The 21,146-nt window shown below is 53.8% G+C and overlaps 1 protein-coding gene across 1 annotated transcript in view; it reads right to left on the reverse strand.

Moving 5' to 3' along the window:
- Positions 1-21,146, reverse strand: part of TCERG1L (transcription elongation regulator 1 like) — a 191,681-nt gene that overhangs the window by 142,228 nt on the left and 28,307 nt on the right. The window contains exon 4 of the mRNA XM_088842546.1: positions 7,654-7,839. Within this exon, the coding sequence (XP_088698672.1) occupies positions 7,654-7,839 (186 nt within the window). The remainder of the gene's footprint in view (positions 1-7,653; positions 7,840-21,146) is intronic.

Consider the following 21,146-nt stretch of genomic DNA (forward strand, 5'->3'; position numbering starts at 1 on the left):
AGCAACAGGACCTAACACAGCAACCAAGCCTCTTAAGGATGCTCTCCATTAAAGCCACAACCGTCGGGCTCCTTCTTCCTTCTGTAGACCAAGCTAATCTTAGTTCTTCTGGGCTGTCTTCTAGACAGGCCCTCCCCCTGGCCCTGAAGAGCTCACCCACCCCCCTCCCTGCCCCAGGAAGCAGAATCACAGGCATCACGTGTGTGAGCACTGCCCTGTCTGCCTGGGCTGGTCAACGTCCCTGCAGCCCCAGGAGCCTGGCCACAGCCCTGGTCATCAGGCCACACGTTCCAGCTCAGCGTCTCTATGGCTGACTGTGAACTGTGGCAGCAGGGAGGGGCCGGGGGCAGGTGTCACGGATGGTGATGCCTACGAAAGAAAGGGCAGGCCCTCGGAAAGGGGGCTGGGTTCCAGGCTCACTCGTCTGTTGGCCTGGGTCTCCCATCCGGTGGGCAGAGGGCAGCAGAGAGAAAGAAGCCAGAAACAGAGCCAGAGCTAATTCCAGACAATGAGAAACGCTACAGGGGAAGGGAACAGGTGAGTCAAGGAGGGGATGATTCCTGAGGGTCCTTTGGGAGGAGAGGGCAGGAGCGCATTTCAGCTGAGCCTGAATGACAGAGGAGAGCCTCGAGCAGGCCACAGCTGGTGCAAAGGCCCCGAGGCAGCCAGGCTGGAGGTGTCTGAGGCTCAGCAGGAAAGCAGAGATTGGGAGGAGCAGCAGCAAAAGCACAGGCTGCGGTCACAACGGGGGCTCCAGAGAGTCCGCGGAGAAGCCTGGGGCATGCGCTGAGCTCCATGGGAGCCCCTCCTGAGCAGGGGAGGGCTTGGTCTCATGCACATTTGAGACCTGAACGCTGACTCCTGTGAGCAGAGTGTCTGATAGGGACGCGTGGAAGCAGAGAAACTGGGGCAGCAGGCTCAGCTGGGAGATCGTGTTCGTCTGGACAAGGAAGTCAGACTCGGGGAGCAGGTTAGGAGGGACTATGGTGTCAGTGGATGGATGCAAGGTCTCAGGCAGAAAGAGGACCAAGGGTGACTCTGGGGTGCAGGGCACAGAAACTGGGCAAGTTGGGCAGAATTTAAGAATTAGGGAGAACTAGTAGAGTAGACAACATGTTAAAAAGCAGAGACATCACTTTGCCAACAAAGGTCCGTCTAGTCAAAGCTATGGTTTTTCCAGCAGTCATGTATGGATGTGAGAGTTGGACCATAAAGAAAGCTGAGCGCTGAAGAATTGATGCTTTCAAATTGTGGTGTTGGAGAAGACTCTTGAGAGTCCCTTGGATGACAAGGAGATCCAACCAGTCAATCCTGAAGGAAATCAACTCTGAATATTCATTGGAGGGATTAATGTTGAAGCTGAAGCTCCAATACTTTGGCCAACTGATGGTCATGAATCTGAGCAAACTCCTGGAGACAGTGAAGGACAGAGGAGCTTGGCATGCTGCAGTCCATGGGGTCACAGGGTCAGGCGTGACTTAGCGACTGAACAGCAACAGCAGGATAAGCGCACTTGGGACACAGCAGAGAGGCCCTGCACTGCTGGGCTCTACAGATCTGTGCAAAGATGCCCCTCCCGATCCGGAAGGACTCTCAGAAGGAGAGGGAAAGGCTTCCAGAGGAAAGGGGGCAGCTGTGCCCGACACCTCCCACAGCAGAGAGAATTCGTGTGGGTTCACACAGACCGACAAACATGACACCGCAGTGACCGTGGCTGCGTTACAGCTCCAGCAGCAGCACGGCCTTTACAGGAAAAACCCACAAAACACCACAGCACTGTGAGCAAAACAGGCAGCCACGGAAGATTGCACAGACTATGATTAGATTCATGTACAATTCAGAAAGCGCCTCAACTCTGAAACACATTGTTTAGACATAACGCTTCTATGTAAACATGCTTCTAAAAAAACAGCTCAGCAGTGACTGGCACCTGTTCAGGAGATAACTATTCCTGGGGAGGGCCGCAGCTCCTGGGGTGGAGGGGTATAGAAACGGCTGTTTCTTGGGCTCAGAGGGAGATACTGGGGTCTATTGTATCAGCGTCCTTTATCCGTGGCATAAGCATAGACGTGTTTTTGTGTGCAGGCCGGATTGCCAATTCTTTTCAAAGGAAGAGTGAACTGGAGCTAACAGTGCAGACGGCACACGCATCTCAAGCGGTGGGAGCTCCTCAGGGAAGGTGGCACCAGCTAAGTCCCGGGGAATTTCCTAGATGGACAACCTAAAACGGGCCGGCTTGTTGACAGGAAGGGTTCGCACCGGGATCTCCACTGAGAAAATTCTACACTCGACGTGGCCCAAACGTCCTAACGCCTGCTGGACGAGTTTTTTCTTGCATCCATAACATGAGTTCACTTGTGGATAACAAACTAGACAAAGTCCTCTCTTGTCTGCATAAATCCAATAAGTTTTCTCCTAAAAGTGGCTCATTCTCCCCATTAGAAACACATATGTCTTTCTCACAGAAGCCAGCTGAGTCTCCGGCACTCTGGGGTGTGAGCAATTATGCTGCAGCAGTATTTCTGTCTCTACAAACCTCTAAAATGTTAATGTGTATTATGACACATTTGATTAGAGTGGAGGAGGAAACAACTCCGGTTAGAAAGAGAAGAGGCTGCACGGCCAGACGGCTGGGCTACTGTGGTTACACAGCCTGCTTCAGCATCTGCGGGTTCTGCTGACGGGACAAGCAGACGGCTCCGCAGAGGCCACGGGCACGGTCTGGCTTGGCGGCTTTGCTGCCTTGCTGTACAGCCTGGCTGGTAAGTTCCTGATAGAGAAAAGAAGAGTCACTTCCCAGCTGTTCTGTGGCAGGACAAAATGTTAAATTTAGACCATGAAATGGCTCTGGAAGCAAAAGAACAGGTGGTAAATGGCTTCCAAGGCAGATGGCACTTTTAACGGCTGTGTTCACCAGTCACTTGCTGAACCGGAGACCATGGCGGTCACTCACGCTCTGCCACTTTCACTTGAACGCTCACGAAATGGGGGATGAAGTCTTAAAAATAGCTACCGTCGTTCTTAGAAAGGATCACCTTGTTTGTTTCATCAGACAGGAGCAGACGCTGGCATTGCATGGTGCTTTTACCCTCCCGAAGGTGGGTGCCCCCTCACACTCCGCTGTAACATCAAGGGGGCAGTCGAGGGGGTGCAGGTCCAAGGGCCCCCCTGGAGAGGGCTCCCCCCGGGGAGGGCCAGGAAGCAGGTCCTTCCAGCGGATCCTTCAGCACGGCTTCAGTTCTCCCCTGACAAACTCCACCTTCTCCTTAAAAACTAAAAAATAGGATACAAGGTATGCTTTTCCCCTGAACACGTTCCTTCCATAACCTGAAAAGTCCAAGGCTTCAGGGACAGTTGGGAACAAGGCAAAGCGCCCGCTGGAAGGAAGCGAACGGAAGGGCAGCCCTCCCCGTCTGCTGACCCTCTTTACCTAGCGGCCCACCCACGCCTGAGTGCCCTCCAGTGAGGCCTCTCCAGGTGAGCCCGCTGCCTACCCTTGCCCCCACCTCGCCCCTGATTCAGGAGCAAGCATGAGAGAGATGGCGTCAGAAATCAAGCAGTCACGGGAACGAGTGCGAAAGTCTGTATTCATCCCATGGAGAACGGACGCTGAGGTCCAGGCAATTGCTGGAGGGTTAGTCTCGGATGGTGCTTCAGGCTGGGCAGGGAGGGGACAACACGTTCTGCCACCAGGTGACTCAGGCTGGGCAGGGGACCAGCGACTGCACAGACCGACGTGAGCCAGTAGAAGACCCCAGGGTGCGTGGGGTTGTCCAGCAGAGCCGTGGCAAGGACTAACTTGGCTGCACATGCCAGCAATGCTCTGCTTTTGAACTGAATGTGGAGTCAGTCAAGGGGTTCTTTAAATAGGGTATCTTATTCAAAATCCTAACTCACAAGAAAGGCATATAATTCAGCTGTTCTCGTGGCTCATCTTCTTTCAATCACGAAGCCTTCTTTTGGGTCCTTCAGTTACTGGATCAGAACTCTCCAGGGAGCTTCTTCACACACTGATCCTGATCTCCACCAGGTAGGTGGACGTCTAGACCATGAACTAGGGCTCCTCCATGGAGGCACCTCTAACATCTGGGGCCAGATGATCCTTCCCACGGGAGCTATCTCAGGCTGTCACATGTGTAGCTGAATCCCTGGTCACTACACCAGCAACAACCACCAGGTCTCAACAACCAAAGAGTACCTCTGGCCATCAGTGAGGGTCCCTGGGAGTAAGATTCCCTCCGTTGAGAGTCATACAGCTAAACCACACAGGGCTCCTGAGGTTATCAGGCTTTTATTACCAAACCAAGGGCATAAATAAAATAGTCTAAATCATTTATCTAAAATGGAATTATCTTCTAAATAGAAACAGGATTATTCAACTGTAGACACACTGCAGTTTACACGCTTTTGTGACTTCCTGGTGGTCCAGTGGTTACGAACCCACCTTCCACTGCAGGGAATGCAGGACTGATCCCTGGTTGGGGAACTAAGATCTCACAAAATGTAGAGCAACCAAGCCCACCACTGCAAGTACTGAGCTCCTGTGCCCTGGAGCCTGAGAGCCACAACCAGACAGCCCAGTTCAGTTCAGTTCAGTCGCTCAGTCGTGTCCAACTCTTTGTGACTCCATGGACCACAGCACACCAGGCCTCCCCGTTCATCACCAACTCCGGGAGCTTGTTCAAACTCATGTCCATCGAGTTGGTGATGCCATCCAGCCATCTCATCCTCTGTCGTCCCTTTCTCCTCCTGTCTTCAATTCTTCCCAGCATCAGGGTCTTTTCCAGTGGGTCAGTTCTTCACATCAGGTGGCCAAAGTATTGGAGCTTCAGCTTCAGGATCAGTCCTCCCAATGAACACCCAGGATTGATCTCCTTTAGGATGGACTGGTTGGATCTCCTTGCAGTCCAAGGGACTCTCAAGAGTCTTCTCCAGCACCACAGTTCAAAAGAATTGATTCAAAAGACAGCGCAGGTGCCGCAGAGAAGGACCCACGCTCTACAACTGAGACCCGCGACAGCCATTGAATTAATATTAAAATCGATTTGAATATGGAGCAGTCTTCATGGGAGGCGATTCTCTGAGGCTCTGAAACCTTTGCTTGTGATGCCGCTCATCCCCTTGGTTGCCTCCCCCACCAGCCCTCCTCCCTGCCAACCCCCTCCCTCCTCCTCCCCACCCACCTCAAGTGGGTTAGGGGTCTCCCAGCAGAAAGCATGGACCTCCACTGAGAGTCAGGACTGCCCGCTCTTCAGTGTCACCGGATCTCATTCCATGGGCTGCTGACAGTGGTTAAAAACCCACTGACAGACACACTATCTGCCCTCGGTCTCTTTCAAGTCTTTGTTTCCAGAAAGCATCCCAGGGAAACGCTGGGAAGGGTTTCACCACGGGCACGGGCAGCCCCTCTCAAATGCCTTCCGCTGACGCCAGGAGGGGCGAGCGGGGGCAGCGGACTAGGAGGGCAGTCCTGCCTCCCCAAGAACCACTCCTGGGGCAGCCCTGGCAGAGCTGCAAGTACCACTGATGGCTAGGGCCAGCCAAAGAGCCCAGAGGACGCCCGCCAGGCTGGGGCCATCGGCCCAGACAAGGCCCAGTTCAGCCCCTGCGATGATCAGGGTTTCCAGGAGAGAGGGCCCACTGCCCGCACCACAGAGGCCATTTCAGCAGTCACCTGCTGAGTGTGGCCCCGTCATGCTCTGAGAGCCGCTTCAGCAGTCTTCTACAAGACAGATCCACGGTACTGCCTTTGTCTAACTGAACGCACGTGATGGCAAATTTGATTATAGAGCCTTATAAAATACCAACACGAAAAGACGCCTGATGGTTATGTCGCTTTATAAATCACATGAGACGTGAAGAGTGAAGCCGCCCCTGGGGAACACAGGGGTTCTTTCTAAGATTAATTTGCTCAGAAAAAACTAAGTCATCCTTAATAAATGCCAATGGACTGATGGATTTTAACCAAAACCTTGACATAGCGGTAAATCATGTTCCACACAAGAGATTATCCTCGTGTTTTATTTATTTCCCCCATCACACCCTAAGTGCATATTTAGTGACACGCTGAAATCGAAATAACTGTGTGTTTTTGAGAACGCGACTTTCTATTGACCAACTAATTTACCAAGTTAACACAGACGCATGCACACCCAGGCCCAGTGTTGAGAAGACCACAACGTTTACACTAGGAACACGACCAGAAAACCAGTAACATTTCCCAGGCTGGAAAGTAATGAAACCAGGTTATCTCTATTTCAGCACAAAGATGCATGTGTGTGTGTGTGTGTGTGAAAGTAACGAAACCAGGTTATCTCTATTTCAGCACACAGATGCGTGTGTGTGTGTGTGTGTGTGTGTGTGAAAGTAATGAAACCAGGTTATCTCTATTTCAGCACAAAGATGCATGTGTGTGTGTGTGAAAGTAATGAAACCAGGTTATCTCTATTTCAGCACAAAGATGCGTGTGTGTGTGTGTGTGTGTGTGACAATCCAGTGGTGTCTCTGTTGCTGATAACAGAGCCATCAGTGATACAACCCTGGAGAAGGAAATGGCAACCCACTCCAGTACTCTTGCCTGGGAAATCCCACAGACAGAGGAGCCTGGCGGGCTACAGTCCACGAGGTCGGAAAGAGTTGGACACGACTTAGCGATGAAACAAACAATGATACAATACTAGTATACAATTCTAGGATTGACTCTGGCATAGGATTAACAATCCCACAGAGTTTCTATCCAAGTCTCACTGTATCACGTAAAAAACTAGAACTCCAACAGATAGTACTAACTCACAAGACTCCAGCACTTACTAAATGTCCTCCAAATCAACCCTGCTTTTGCGACATTTAAGGACAGACCCAAGCATGCACTCGCCAGGACGGCTGGGGCACACACCCGCTGGTGACAGTGAGAGGGCACGCGTGTGCAAGCTGAGGACAACCAGTCTGGGACCAGGCCCTCCAGCACCCTCATCCTCAACCCTCTCCTTCCTGAGACCCTCATCCTGCACCTCAGCTCACAGCACCAGTGTCTGCCAGCCCCGCCTCAGCCCCGAGGACTTAGAACAGCAGACCCACTGCACGGGGGCACTCAGGCCCTTGATGGCCCCCTTGGCGCTCAGCCACGGGCTTTGGTGGGCCCCTGCACAGGTCCTGCTGTGCTGGGGGGACCCACCTCTGGTGCTCAAACAAGGCCTAGGCCAGCCCAGGAGGGACGGCTCAGGGAGAGCCCCAGGCGAGTCTGCGCTGTGTACTTTTTCGTTTCATTAACTCGGATGCATAATTCTTTTCCAGCACATTGCCTATGCTTTCTTCCAAGTTCTGCCTCAGACAATTAGGTATTTCTCTGTTATGTGCATCACTCCCCATGAAGAGTAAGTAAAGACCAGCCTCGTTTCTTCAAACGGAAACTTGACACTTTGTTTCACAGCAGAAAATGCCCAGGTTGACCCACTGACCCACACGGCCTTGGTCAGTGGGACTGAGGTCCATGAGCGTGGTCAGAGGATGAGCACACCTGGGAATTCCGCCCCAGTGCTCCCAGCACCAGAACCCAGGAAACCACGGACCTGGAGGTCAGCAGGGCCCCACCTGGGCTGCCATGCTTTGGACTCTCGCCAGCCCATGGCTCTGAGAGACCGGGCTGGTACTTACCAGGGAAGGGTGTAGTCCGCAAGGGCATTCTGATGGGTGCCAGGGTCAGCAAGTGGCAGGGCTGCACCCTGGAGGGGGATGGGCCCCCGAGCCCCTCGGGGTCCACGGAGACCACGGCTGTAGCAGCGGCTGCGATGGCCACGGTGGGGCTACTGCCCATGGGCTTAAGGCTGCTGTGACAACCACCTGCAGAGGGAGGAGACAGGGAGGTCAGCACGGGCTGCCCGGCGTCCACTGCAGACAATGCCATTTCATTACGGGGCATTTGAGCACCAAGAAAACAAGGGTGTGGTGACCCCCTTTCTTGGAAGCCGCTGACCTGGCCACTGTCCCTGAAATGCATGTGATGAGCTTTCAAGCCGCCCAGATGTCACCTGTGCACAGAGCTGTGTGCCATCACAGCGTCACGGTCTCCAGAGGACAAGCCTGCCTTAAAGAGAAGGCACTTTGCTGCCGCTCACAGTATGAGGTTCAGTAAACAAAGCCTCTTACACGGTCATCTCCATTTCTATTGGAGAAGGAAATGGCAGTCCACTCCAGTACTATTGCCTGGAAAATCCCATGGACAGAGGAGCCTGGTAGGCTACAGTCTACGTGGTCGCAAAGAGTCGGACACGACTGAGCGACTTCACTTTCACTTTCCGCTTCTATATAGTTGCTGGCCAACCAGTCTTCACTTGGCTGATTAGATGCCAAGTGTGTTCTTGGCCTCAGGGGACACAGCTGCACGTCTCACACTTTAAATACCACAGGGCGCCAGATTCCTGCGTTTCTCTTCATTTCTGTCTTTTAGCATTTCCCAAATGCACTATGAAGGCTTTCACGGACTTTTTAATTTTTTACAGAGCAGGTTTAGAGTTGCGGACAACCTGAGCAGAAAGCGCGGAGAATCCCCACACACTTCCCTCTCATCGCCCACTTGGGTCGGGGGCTGCGCTCGTGAACCGACACTGACACGTTATGGCCCGACGTCCACAGCATGCGTTGCGGGTCACCGCTGTGCGGTGTGTTCTACAAGTCCTGTCAAAAGCAGAACTAAACCCTGTGTGTGCGGCCCGTTCATCTCCGCAAGCTAGAGAGGACTGAACACAATGAGGAAGACGTGTCGGAAGCTGAGACGGGCGGAAAGCAAGGCCTCTGGCACCATTAGTCAAGGTGTGGAGGCAAAGCAAACGTTCCTGAAGGCAATTAAAAGTGTTGCTGTGGAAGCTGTGGCAAGTTATTCAGAAGATCTAGCTAAGATAACTCATGAAGATGACTATACCAAACAATGTATTTTCAATGTAGACAAAACAGCCTTCTGTTGGAAGAAGATGGCATCTAGGACTTTCATAGCTAGAGAGGAGAAGTCAAAGCTTCAAAGAGCAGGCTGGCTCTCTTGGCTTAAGTTGAAGGCACTATATTCACCATTCCCAAAATCCCAGGGCCCTTAAGCATTATGCTAAATCTACCCTCCTGTGCCCTATGAACAGGGTAGCAAAAGCACATCTCTTTACAACAGGTTTACTAAACATTTGAAGCCCACTGCTGAGACCTACTTCTCAGGAAAAAAAAAAAAAACGGATTTATTTCAAAATATTACTGCTTGCTCATTGACAATGCACCTGGTCACCCAGGAACTCTGATGGAGACAGACAGGACATTAATGTTCTCATGCCTGCTAATGCAGCATCCATTCTACAGCCCATGGACACAGGAGACACTTTGACTTTTAAGTCTTATTATTTAAGAATTACATTTCATAAAGCTGCGGCTCCATGCTCAGTTGTGTCTGGTTCTTTGCAACGCCATGGACTGTAGCCACCAGGCTCCTCTATGAATGGGATTTCCCAGGCAAGAATACTCGAGTGGGTTGCCATTTCTTCTTCCAGAGGATCTTGCTGACACAGGAACTGAACCCGTCTTCTGCATCAAGAGGTAAATTCTTTACCACTGAGCCACCTGGAAAGCCCCTCATAAGGCTATAGCTGCCATAGATGGTGATTTCTCCAGTGGATCTGGGCAAAGTCAGTTGAAAGACTTCTGCAAAGGAGTCACCATTCAAAATGTCCTTAAGAGCATCTGAGATTCCTGGGAAGAGACCAAAACATCAGCCTTAACAGGAGTTTAGATGAAGCTGCTCCAAGCTCCATGGGTGACTTTGAGGGCAGCAGGGAAGGTAACTACAGATGTTGTGGGGATAGCAGCAGACCTAGAATGAGGTGTGCAGCCTGAAGGTGGGAGTGAGCTGCTGCAGGTTCATGCTAAAATTGTAGTGGAGGAGCAAGGAGGTGCCTCTTAACGATCGGCAAAGAAAGGGGTTCTTTGAGACGGAATCTACACCTGGTGAAGGTGCTATAAAAACTATTGAAATGACAACAAAATATGCTGACTATTACACAAACTTAGCTGAGAAAGCAGTGAGAAGGTTCGAGAGGACTGACTCAAGTTTTGAAAGAAGACCTGCTGTGAGTAAAATGCTATCAAATGACACTGCAGGCAAAAGAGAAATCATTCTTGAGAAGAAATAAACTTATGTGGCAAATTCATTGCTGTATTATTTTAAGAAATTGCTGCAGCCACCCCAAGCTTTAGCAACATCACCCTGATCGGTCAACAGCCGTCAACATCACGCAAGTTCCTCCAGCAAAAAGACTAAAACCCGCTGAAGGCTCAGATGATGGTTAGTAGTTGTTAGCAATAAGGTATTTTTTGATTAAAGAATGTATGCTGTTTTACACATAATGCTATTGCACACTCAACAGGCTGTAGGATAATGCAAAGATAATGTTTATATGCATTTGGAAGCCAAAAAATTGCTTTATTTCTATATTTCTTTTACTGCAGTGGTCTGGAACCAAACCTGCTATATCTCCCAAGTGTGTCTATTTGTATTTAAAGTCCCTTGTGCCCTTTCAAGGCTAGAGAGCACATTTCTTTTTATTACTGAGTAATAGTCCATTGTATGGATGTACCACAGTTCAGCCATTCACCTACTGCAAGCTTTCCTGGTTGTTTTTAAGTATTTAAAATTACGAGTAAAATTGTTGCAAACATTTGTGTGCATGCTTTTGCTTGGATATGAGTTCTCAACTCACTTGGGTAAATACCAAGGAGTGTGACTGCTGGGTCACACAGTAAGACTGCCCTTTGCTTTATAAGAAACTGCCAGACTGTCTTGCAAAGCGGCTGCTCCGTGTTGCGCCCCCACCAGCCATGAAGAGCTCGTGTCGCCCCAGCCCCGGCCTGCACTTGGCGTCAGCGCCCAGCTTTCAGACACTGCGGCGGGCGCAGCGGTGTCACACCGCCACACACAGATTTAAAGGCAGGGAAAGCCCACTGTTCAATATATATTGTCTTACTTAATAAAAACACATTATAAAAAGGTATAAAATGGAGAAAATAAGTGTCTAAAAATTGTCTGTATGGTGTCCCCAGCTGAACACTGGACCTTCTGCCCTGCAGCCAACCAGAATTTTCCAGGGGCAAGGTCTGGGCCGCCAGTACCCTGCACACACTGCTCTTCCACCAGGCATTAGAATAAACACATTCCCCGTCATTGAATGGCCCTCCTAAACCCAGTTATTAAGCAGAGCCTAGTATTCCCAGCAAGGGACCTACTGTACAAACTTGCCTATTCGCTTAACCAGCCACCGTCACGGCAGGGGTTGCCTGGTCAATAGCTCTGTGGATAAAGATTCCACCGGCAATGCTGGAAACACGGGAGATACAAGTTCAATCCCAGGGTCAAGGAGATCCCCTGGAGAAGGAAATGGCAACTGACCACAGTATTCTTGCCTGAAAAAATGCCTGTGGTCAGAGGAGCCTGGTGGGCTCCAGTCCAGAGGGTCACACGGAGTCAGACGTGACTGAGCGATTAGGCACACGGCGTAACTAAGCTCGCTTATACAACCGTGTGAAGAGCCACTCTCTGCATTTGGGCCTCATCCAGGACGGACGCTCAGGTCAAAGCAGGGTGAGCATTTTGGGGTCTGCAGGCTCAGTCTAATAAAGTAATCCTGTGAAAGCCCACACACAGTGAGGCTTCACGCAAATGTTGCTTTGTGAATTCAGCTTCCCTCCTTCGGGACTCCTGCCTATCATTTTACCACCAGTGCTCTCACTGGAATTTAACTCCTGGGCTCTGTTCAGAGTCAGGTCTGCTGCTGAGACACAGGGCGTCAAAGAACTGCGATTCTCGAAGGTACAGTCGCTGACCTTGCTGGTAGGCTACTCTCGAATCTGTTGAATAACTGGATCTTTTGTTCAAAATGAAGATGGTCTTGAAGCAAAGGATGAGAAAGTAACTAACAGTGACTTAAACAGTTGCCAAGGCAAGAGCATTTTACAGATGGGTATGTGGGAACAGTTTTATCTTTGCATGATTTTGCTGTCAAAAATGATGATTCAACCAAAGGAGGAAAAAAAGTGAACCTTATCTGCGTCTTAAAAAAAAAGAAAACAAAAAACCTCAGAAAAACAGCTTTTCACCTGCTTTGCATCCATTTGGGTACATATAAAAACGCAGTCACTAGTTAGACCACAAAATCGACCGCACAGTATCAGTGGAAACAGAAAGTTAATCATCAATGTTGCCAAAATTACTGTCATAATTGGCGGACGAGATGAGACAGAAAGAAGGGATCTTGTCGCCGCCAGGCTCCCCCCAGCTCCAGCCTTGCTCAGGGGCGTCGTGTGTCGATGTCAATGCTAGAGCCAGGTACTGGGTGTGGGAGGAGGACCCGGTTCCCGACCTCCGAGACACGGAGCACGGGTGAGCGCAAGCCGGCGGGCCGCTGGAAGAGGCAGGCGCGCTGGGAGGGGAGCGGCTCTGGAGGTGTTTATGGAGCGTCTCCACCTGTCAGACTGCACGCAGCGGGAGGCTGGAAAGATGAGACCACGGGAGGCACTGATGCAAAAGAGAATCGCCCGCAGGGACACACTGCCCGTGGGCCCCAGCCAGGAGGCGCGCGGGGCGGACGGGCCCCGGGAAGCCAGCTGCTCCCCGGGAGAGACCTCTGAGCCGAGCCTTGGAAGACGAGCAGGCACTCAATAAATTGTGTCGACTGATAAGTCGTTATCATAACTTGCTTTCCCCAAAGGACTGCAGAGAATCCCTTAGTTGAGTAAATAAACTGAGATAAGAGGTCCAGCCAAAAAAATAAGAAAAAAAACTGCTAAGCCAGCTAAGAGATAAGCCAGAAATGCTCTCCCATAAGGATGACTTATAAAAATCAATGTTTTAAGCAAAACAGTAATTAACCGTGTGCTTCCGTTGGAGGCAGCTGGCAGCCGCGGGTACATGGATCAGGCTCACAGGCTCGTTCTGCCACTTCCATCAGGGCCGGCACCCCCCGGCTCCCCCTCTGAGGGCTGAAGGTGCGAAGAAGCACTGCTTGCGCTCTGCTCTGAGTAACCCCAGGGGAGCCACGCGCAGGAGACCCTCCATGGTCCTTGTTTGCAGCCAGAGTGTGGGACTCACTGAGATTCAGGGGACTCACAGGGGCCCCGGCCAAAGTCCGCACTGACCTCCGGGCCAGGCGTGTCTGCCCCGGGCAGGGCGGGTGCTGGGTCCCTTCCGGCTGAACACGTGCCCCTCCCTCCCCCAGGCGGGCTGCAGCGTCGGGCTGGGGGTCTCCGTTGAGCTGCCAGAGCCCACCCTGCGGTCCGCACAGGGGCCTCGGGTCACGACACGCTGAAGGGGGCCTCGCAGGACACGGAGCATAGGCTCTGTGCTCACAGGCATCCTGACCCCTGGCCTATCCCCCACCGGCCTCCAAACCCAGAGCCCAGCCAGCAGCTAGAGTCTGCTTTTCCCAGGATTGAATAGGAAAAAATAGGAAGAGAAAGGCGGGTGGCCCTGGGGTGGCGGGACAGGCAGGGGCTCTGGAACCATCCAGGCTGAGCTGCCCATCAGGCGCCGTGTTCACTCCGGGGTGTCCACGTGGGCTGGGTGGCCCAGTCTGCTCCGGTCTCCTGGGTTTTCTCTTCCTCTCAGGCCTGCCCTGGACTCTCAGCCCCGGGGTCTCCGTCAGTGGCCGTGTTCAGCGGGAGGAGAGGGGAGTGGCAGTGCTGGAAGATCCCCGCCATGTCCCTGCTGTGGAGGGCCAGCCCTGGCACTGGAGGGTCCCCAGAATTTTGACCATCAGCGGGCTGCAGGGTACGTAAGCCGCTAGAGATCTCACTCCCGTAACCGTCCAGAAGAGCAGGGTGAAGTCCTCGCCTGGAGCATCAGATGCTGAAGACACCGTGGAAAGGAAGACCCTTTCCACGGGAGGCAGAGGGTCCGGCAGAAACAGCAGGACGGGGCGGGTCTTCTGATGAAGAGGACGCTCGCCTGATACACAGGGGATGCTGTGCTCTCCGCTCGGCCATGTCCCCAAAGAACAGACGGTCATCAGTGTCTTTCTTCGTTTAGCATATGACTCAGCTGCGGTGGAATCCTCCGGGCGAGGTATCTGCCAACTGGAATTATTTCTGCAAACACAAGTGTGTGGTCAGGAGGCGACTTCACACAGCTGTCCACGTGCGGGGCTCCGCCTGTGTTCACACACGGAAGGCGGGTCGGGGCCTTCAGTGACACCTGTGGCTTTAACACGCGAGCAGAGGGAAGGACAAGGGGACAGAGCCAGAACTCAGGCTCTTCCTTCCTGCCTGTCTGCTGAGGGCGTGTGTCCCTGCGCCCTGACCTCTGCTGCTGCTGCTGCTAAGTCGCTTCAGTCATGTCCAACTCTGTGCGACCCCATAGATGGCAGCCCACTAGGCTCCCCCATCCCTGGGATTCTCCAGGCAAGAACACTGGAGTGGGTTGCCATTTCCTTCTCTAATGTGTGAAAGTGAAAAGTGAAGTCACTCAGTAGTGCCTGACTCTTAGTGACCCCATGGACTGCAGCCTACCAGGCTCCTCCGTCCATGGGATTTTCTAGGCAAGAGTACTGGAGTGGCTTGCCATTGCCTTCTCCGGCCCTGACCTCTAGCTGCGGGGAATAAGGAAATTCGTCGGCCTTTACCCGGCTGCTTTTAGAAAGAGCAGCGATGGGTCTTGGTGTCCATAGGTCAAGCCAGCAACCAGCCCCTGCCCGTGTTTGATTTTGTTTGCCTTTCTTGGCATTTGCCTTTCTTGGCGTTTGCCGTTCTGGCTGTTTTCTGAAGGAATCATCCAATTCCTGGTTTTGGTCAAGTTTTCCACGTGTTGAGGAAGCAAACCCAGGAGCTGGGCTGTAAAGTCACCAAGCTCTCAGGACGCTCTCATGGTGCCCCCAAAGTGTCTGTCTCTGAACCAGCTCTGACTGTGTGTGAGCTGCCCAGGACGCCTGCCGTGTCTGTCTTCTCTGCCACCCAGCACCTGGCCAGCACCCCTGTGATGACGGAGTGTGTTTGCCGGAACCCCACAGGGGTGGCAAGTGGGTGACCCTGCGGTCCAGCCACTGACATCACCCTGCTCCCTCCTCCAGACTGTGGCCCAGGCGTCCTAGTAACCTGAGTGCAGAGGGGACTCCGCTCCCCTTGCTGGGACTGCCTGCCGCCCACCACCGTGGAGCGAGCATCACACCTTCCCCAGGCAGCTCCTCCCGGCTCCCCACAGCCCCCAGTTACATGCAGACCCGCAGGAACAGGGTCTCATACACACCACCTCCTGCCGCGGAGGGGGGCTCTGACACTGCCCTTGACCCAAGCACCCCCTTTCGTGCCCTCTTTAGACACAACTGCCGATGTGTGTGTCTGCCTCCCAGGGGTCCCAGAGACCTGCTGTGCTCAGGTCCAGCCCAATGGAGGGGCCACAAGGGGGGTAGGGTCTCAGAAAGCTCTCTTCTCCATCTTTCCAGGAAAGAAGCAAATAATGTCAGGATTTGCCCCCAAGCAACAGTCAGCGGTCAGGGGGCTCCTAGCACCCAGGTGGCAGTCTGCTGTGAGGAGCGCCCCAGAAGGAAAAGCCTCCATTCGAATCTCCCACTTCCCACCGTCTGGCGTCAAGAACAAGAGCGTGTTGTCGTACAGGAGTGACTGTCCTCGGAGTCTCGTCCCCTCACTGCCCCGCCAGGCTGCCAGTGCACCAGCCTCGGGGTCCGAGACCCGGAGGCCCGGGAAAGGGCGGACTGGGCACCGGCATGTCTGGAAGGACCCATGTCTCCATACTCCACAGGATCATTCAGTTCCGAAAAGGACACTTGGTGCAGAGTCCAGCCTCTGGACCCACGGAGCAGGGTGATGTCTGCTCGTGGGGGGCGCACCAGTGTTGCAGAGTTGACCCTGGATCCTCCCTCAGAACCTTCCCCCTTGCCCCCCAATAGGAACTAAAGAGAGTGGAAGTGAAGTCACTCAGTCGTGTCCGACTCTTCGCAACCCCAAGGACTGTAGCCCACCAGGCTCCTCCGTCCATGGGATCTTCCAGGCAAGAGTACTGGAGTGGGTTGCCATTCCTTTCTCCAGAGTATCTTCCCAACCCAGGGATCGAACCCAGGTCTCCCACATTTTAAGCAAGACACTCTACCATCTGAGCCACCAGGGAAGTCAATAGCAACTAAGGTGAACCTTTAAGTTCAGGTCTGGAGACTAAGAAAGAAAGCTTCTCTTTTGGAGAGAAAAACAAAAACCAGATGGAACCAAGATGGGAATGAAGCTGAGCTCATTCTCTGCAGACGTTACTACATTAACAGCTCAAGGTCAGGTGCCAACAGCCTTGACCAGAAATCACAGAACCAAAAACAGATGAACAGGGAAGGCTCCCCACTCCCTTGGAGCCCCCGCCTTTCCCAGAAGACCACTGCATCCCCTCCTCATCATTAGCTTCACGCCCCCACCCCTCCGTCTTTACTCTTAAAATCAAATCCCTCACCACATGGGTGAGAAGTCCACCTATGAACCAAGTCCCCGCTTCTCCATCCTTTGGCCACTGAGGAAAGCTGACGCTGAGTGCGTGTGTGAGCTAAGCCACTCCGGTCGTGCCTGACTCTTTGCAGCCTCACTTACTGTAGCCCGCCAGGCTGCTCTGACCACGGGGTTTCTCAGGCACGAACGCCGGGGTGGGTTTCTGCTTCCTTCTCCAGGGGACCTCCCCAGCCCAGGGACGGAGCCCGTGCCTCTGATGTCCTCTGTGTCGGCAGGCAGGTTCTTCACCGCTCACGGCGCCCGGGAAGCAGTTGTGTCCGACTCTGTGCGACCCCATAGACGGCAGCCCACCAGGCTCCCCCATCCCTGGGACATGAACCCAAAGTGCAAAAGGACAGTTCTCCCCAGGGCAGAGGCTCTCGGCCGGGTTAGGGGTCCATCCGACTTAACTGCATAACAGAAGCCTGGCGCCCAAGTGCTCCTGCTCACTTCTGCTCAGCCCGTCTCAGCTGCTCGCCTCTCTGACTCCCTCATTTCAGACACTCGGAAGATGACTTTCCCATCAAATCTCCTCCCTCTACCACAGAACTCAGTCTTGGCGGGCACGTCTGGTGCAAAGGGAGGGCTGCAGTCCGCTTGTCTCCCTTAAGACTTCAGGAACCAGCCCTCCCCTGGGAGGCTCTGCCGCCGGACTCGTCTTGCTCCACCTTCGTCTGCACATCAGCACGCATTTCCGCTTGCGCCCCAGTGCTGGGATGCCCCGTTGGCCCCTGACACACTCAGACTGTGGGCACAGACCCTGAAGACGCCGCGCCGTGTCAGAGACCCCCTGCCCCAGGGTGACTGAGGACCCCTCCAGGTCCTCGCCCCCGACCGGGGGATGAAAGGCGCTCCCCACGCTGGCACTGAGTCCCAGGCAGGAGTAGTCGGGCCCCTTCCCCTCCCAGCCGAGCCCCCTCCCACACGGAGAGGAGCAGGTGTGGCTTTGACGTGTGTCTGTCGGGGACACTGAAGACACACGCTCCGACGGTGCCCCGGGCCCACCTGGTTGGTGAGCCAGCACCTGCCCGCCCTGGGCACAAGCCCACGCACCTGGGCAGAGACACCCTTGGAGCCGCATCACAGTCCGGGACAGGGGCGGGGCTGAACGGCCCGGCCCCACCACAGATGGTACCGGCAAGCCCACACGAGTTAGCTCATGCTAAGAGGGGCAGAGTCACGACCTTTGTGCTCAGGGTAGACACCTTATTTTACTGCTGTTTCTGTGATTTCATGTAACTCGGTGTGCAAGTTTGAATATTCACTATTAAAGTCAGAGATGAATTACACGGCCCCAAAGAACAAACTGCTGCTAATACTGGGTGATCTAAACGTCCTGACTGCTGTAGTGAACAATCAGTGAAGAACAGGGGAGGAGAAGGGGCAGCAACCGTCTTCATTAGCAAACCATGGATGGACAGGCACAGTGACACCTAAGGGGGCCGACAGCCCAGCCTCCCCCTCGGACTCCCAGCCCCCTCGGGGGAAGGCGTGGGGAGGGACTGTGACGAGTCCACGCCCCCGGCCGAGCTGGACCCACAGGCAGGCTCAGCAGAGCAACAGCCCGCACCAGCCTCAGTTTCCATGGAAACACTCGCGACCTCGCACATTAACAACCTCCTTGAGGGCAGGACAGTGTTCTCGGGACATGTCCAGGTACAGTGGATACAGCAGGCGCTGAACAAATGCACAGCAACCCTGTGGCTCCCAGGCAACATTCGTCTCCGGAAGGATTCACTCCAGAAGCGGTTGAGTGATCTCAGTGGGTCCAAGATGCTCCAACCCCTGAGTTCACTCCTAGAGGGGTCACCTTCAGGGGAGTGGGCCACACCTGTCCCATGGAGCGTCCCAGGGTGCACGCAGCTGTCCCTGGAAAGAGTGCCATGTTCTACAGAATGCAGTGGCAGTGGTAAAAACACAACCTTTTGCCTGGAGACAAAGGCATTTCCCTGTGAAAATCACAGCAGGTGGATTCCGTTCCTCCTCGGCAGCCCGAGGTTTTGGTGACCTTGAAAAGAACACAGCCTGTGTGTCTGCACAGCAACAAACGTGGTGGGGAGGGCTTCGGTGAGACGTTTACCGACACGACCTCCCCATCCCCCGGCAGCTGCTGACCAGCCGCTTCATTATGCTCAGCGGAGGGACTTAAGGCACTGCTCACGGGTCCCGTCACCTCCCACGGCAGCAGTGAAGCCCAGGAATGATGCCCAGCCCCGTCTCTCTACAGAGACACATTTAGATGGCGATGCCATCAACAAGCTGACGGTTTTCAGGGATTTTCCTGCTTGCTCGTGTGTCTCTACGTTATGAAATTAAGATGATTGACTGCCTCGTAATGGAGACACCAACCCACCTTTCCTTCAGCCCCGCCAGCAGTGGGTGCTGTCCTGAGTCCCCAGGGGACGGTGTGAGGCCATCACAGGGTGGTCGGAGGGTCTCATGGACCCTTGCTGGACGGGGCTTTCATGAGTCACATCCACACTGATCACGCCACTGCTCAGAACCCCAGCACTCCCAGGAGACAGCCTCCAGACCAGGGCTCCGTCCATACCCCCAGTGAAGACACACAGCGTTTGAGGACAGGAGCCTCTGGGACAGAAACTATGATAGTGCTCTCGTCATAGGCAGCTGCTCCTGAAATGTGTTGGGCGGAATCCACGGTTCAGCAAATAGGGGGCACTGGTGCCTGTCCTGGTAAAACCGACACCCTGGTGAGATGAAAACATGAGTTTGTGTAATCAAGGTGTCCATCAGGGTTGCGAGGTAGGGGGGCGCTGATATCCTTGCTGATGCAAGAACAGTAGGGAGTGGTTCTTCTCTCACACGGAGACTGGTCCAGGGAGCCCGGCAGCCCACGTGATCTGGTTCAACACTGCCTCCCTAGAAAGCAGCCCAGCCTCCCCAGGAAACAAGGGCCCCCCAGGGCGGTGAAGACGCTGCTCCTGAGCCACAGAGGCCATGAGGGTTCGGGAAGCTCAGGCCCATCCGCGGCAAGGGCCTTATAAGGCGTCTGTACACAGTCCACGCTCAAGTAAAAGCCCATCAGCTTCCTTACAATTCTGAGGCATCGGCACAGGAGCTGGCTTTATGAAGGGGCAGAGGAGGAGGGGCAGAAGGAAGGAAGGAGGCAGGGGGCAGGGGGCAGGAGCATAGGATGCTTCGTGCAGGGTATTCACCCGTAACCGTCAATCCTGCTAAGGAGTTCCGGGGAGCCTGTCGCCTCGCCCAGACTGCTCGTGGCCTAAAGCAGCCCCAGAGAAGACCTGTAGCCAAGAGCAAAGTAAGGGTTCCTGGGAGAAGTGCCACTTGGTGAGGTAGCTGCAGGTTTACTGTGCTTGAAGCAAAGAGAAGACCACGGCCGCGTGAGCCTGGAATCCATGAAAACTCCAAACAAAACATGTGGGAGGTCAACATGGACCCAGGAGGAAGGCAGGTCATCCTGTGTCCCCGAGGACGATCAGGCTTCAACAGACCTGCCCGACTGTGTGAGGAAAGCTGGCCTTACATGGTCCGAAGGCATCAAACACGTGTGCATTCAGGGCTGTGGGTCTGAGGCAGCCGTGACCCTCAAAGCAAATGCGTCCAAACCCACTTCCAATCACTCCTCTGCCATTCATCTCCTGGGGAAGCCGCTCTCTTAGGGGGCAGCTCCTCCTTCCATCAGGAGTTTCCACTGGGCATCCCCAGATGAGACAGCCTCCCTTGGTCCCCGGGCGGAGCAGAAGCAGCTTGCAGCCTTAAACTAAGCTACACGTGACACCATGCCTGCAGGAAGGTACACACACACACACACACACAAACACACATACACCCATTCTCTTCATGTGGACACAACCACACGTTCACCTGCGTAGCCTTGCAGAGGCACCTGTGACCAGCCCAGGACAGCAGTGCTGGGACTTGTCACCGGAGGCTCTGCAGCCAGAGGCACCCAGGTCAGGGCTCCCGTCCAAAAGGGACAGCTCGTCATCCACGGAATCCACGCGGACGCTGTGGCCCCTGCCCGTCCCCCCCAGTCTCGACATCCGTGTCCTGACCTTCTGGGTCCAGCACAACGCCGCAGTTACAAGGTGGCGGGGTCCTCCAAGGACGCCTTCTCCCCCATCAACGTCCACGCGCCTCTTTCTCAGGATCTCAAGGGCCCCTCTCTGCCCACAGTCAGCTGCCTCCCTCCTTCCGTGAGAAGCGCTAGAACCCCATCTCTGCTTCCCAAGGCGCATCCAGTCTTCCTTTTCCTGAATCAGGGGACCTTTCTCAGTGTCCATCACGGGCGAGGTCTCGCAGCAGTGTCTCTGGTGCATTCCCCCAAGTTGCCCACACGGGAAAGGAAATCTACAAGCCGTTTGTCTATCGCGGGGAATGAATGCAAATAGGCCAATTAGGTCAGGAGAGTCAAGGTTCATCTCCAATTAAAATCCCCTCTACTGAGGATAATGCATCCTGAAATGAATACTTATTTTCCTTAAAAGGGTGAATAATATGTTGTTTCTATAAAAGGCGTTTGTGTTGATGCCAGAGGAACAAGGAAGCTACACATAAAACTCAAGACCAGCAGGTTATTATCACAAGGAAAAATTCAAGACTTCATTCTCAGGGAAGCACTCACATTTCTCTTCTTCCTGAGGGCAGGGCTGCCTGGGCTGATG

This window comes from Moschus berezovskii, chromosome 12 (genome assembly GCF_049115385.1).
Source record: "Moschus berezovskii isolate FMDL1 chromosome 12, NW_MosBer_1.0, whole genome shotgun sequence".
Taxonomy (NCBI): Eukaryota; Metazoa; Chordata; class Mammalia; order Artiodactyla; family Moschidae; genus Moschus; species Moschus berezovskii.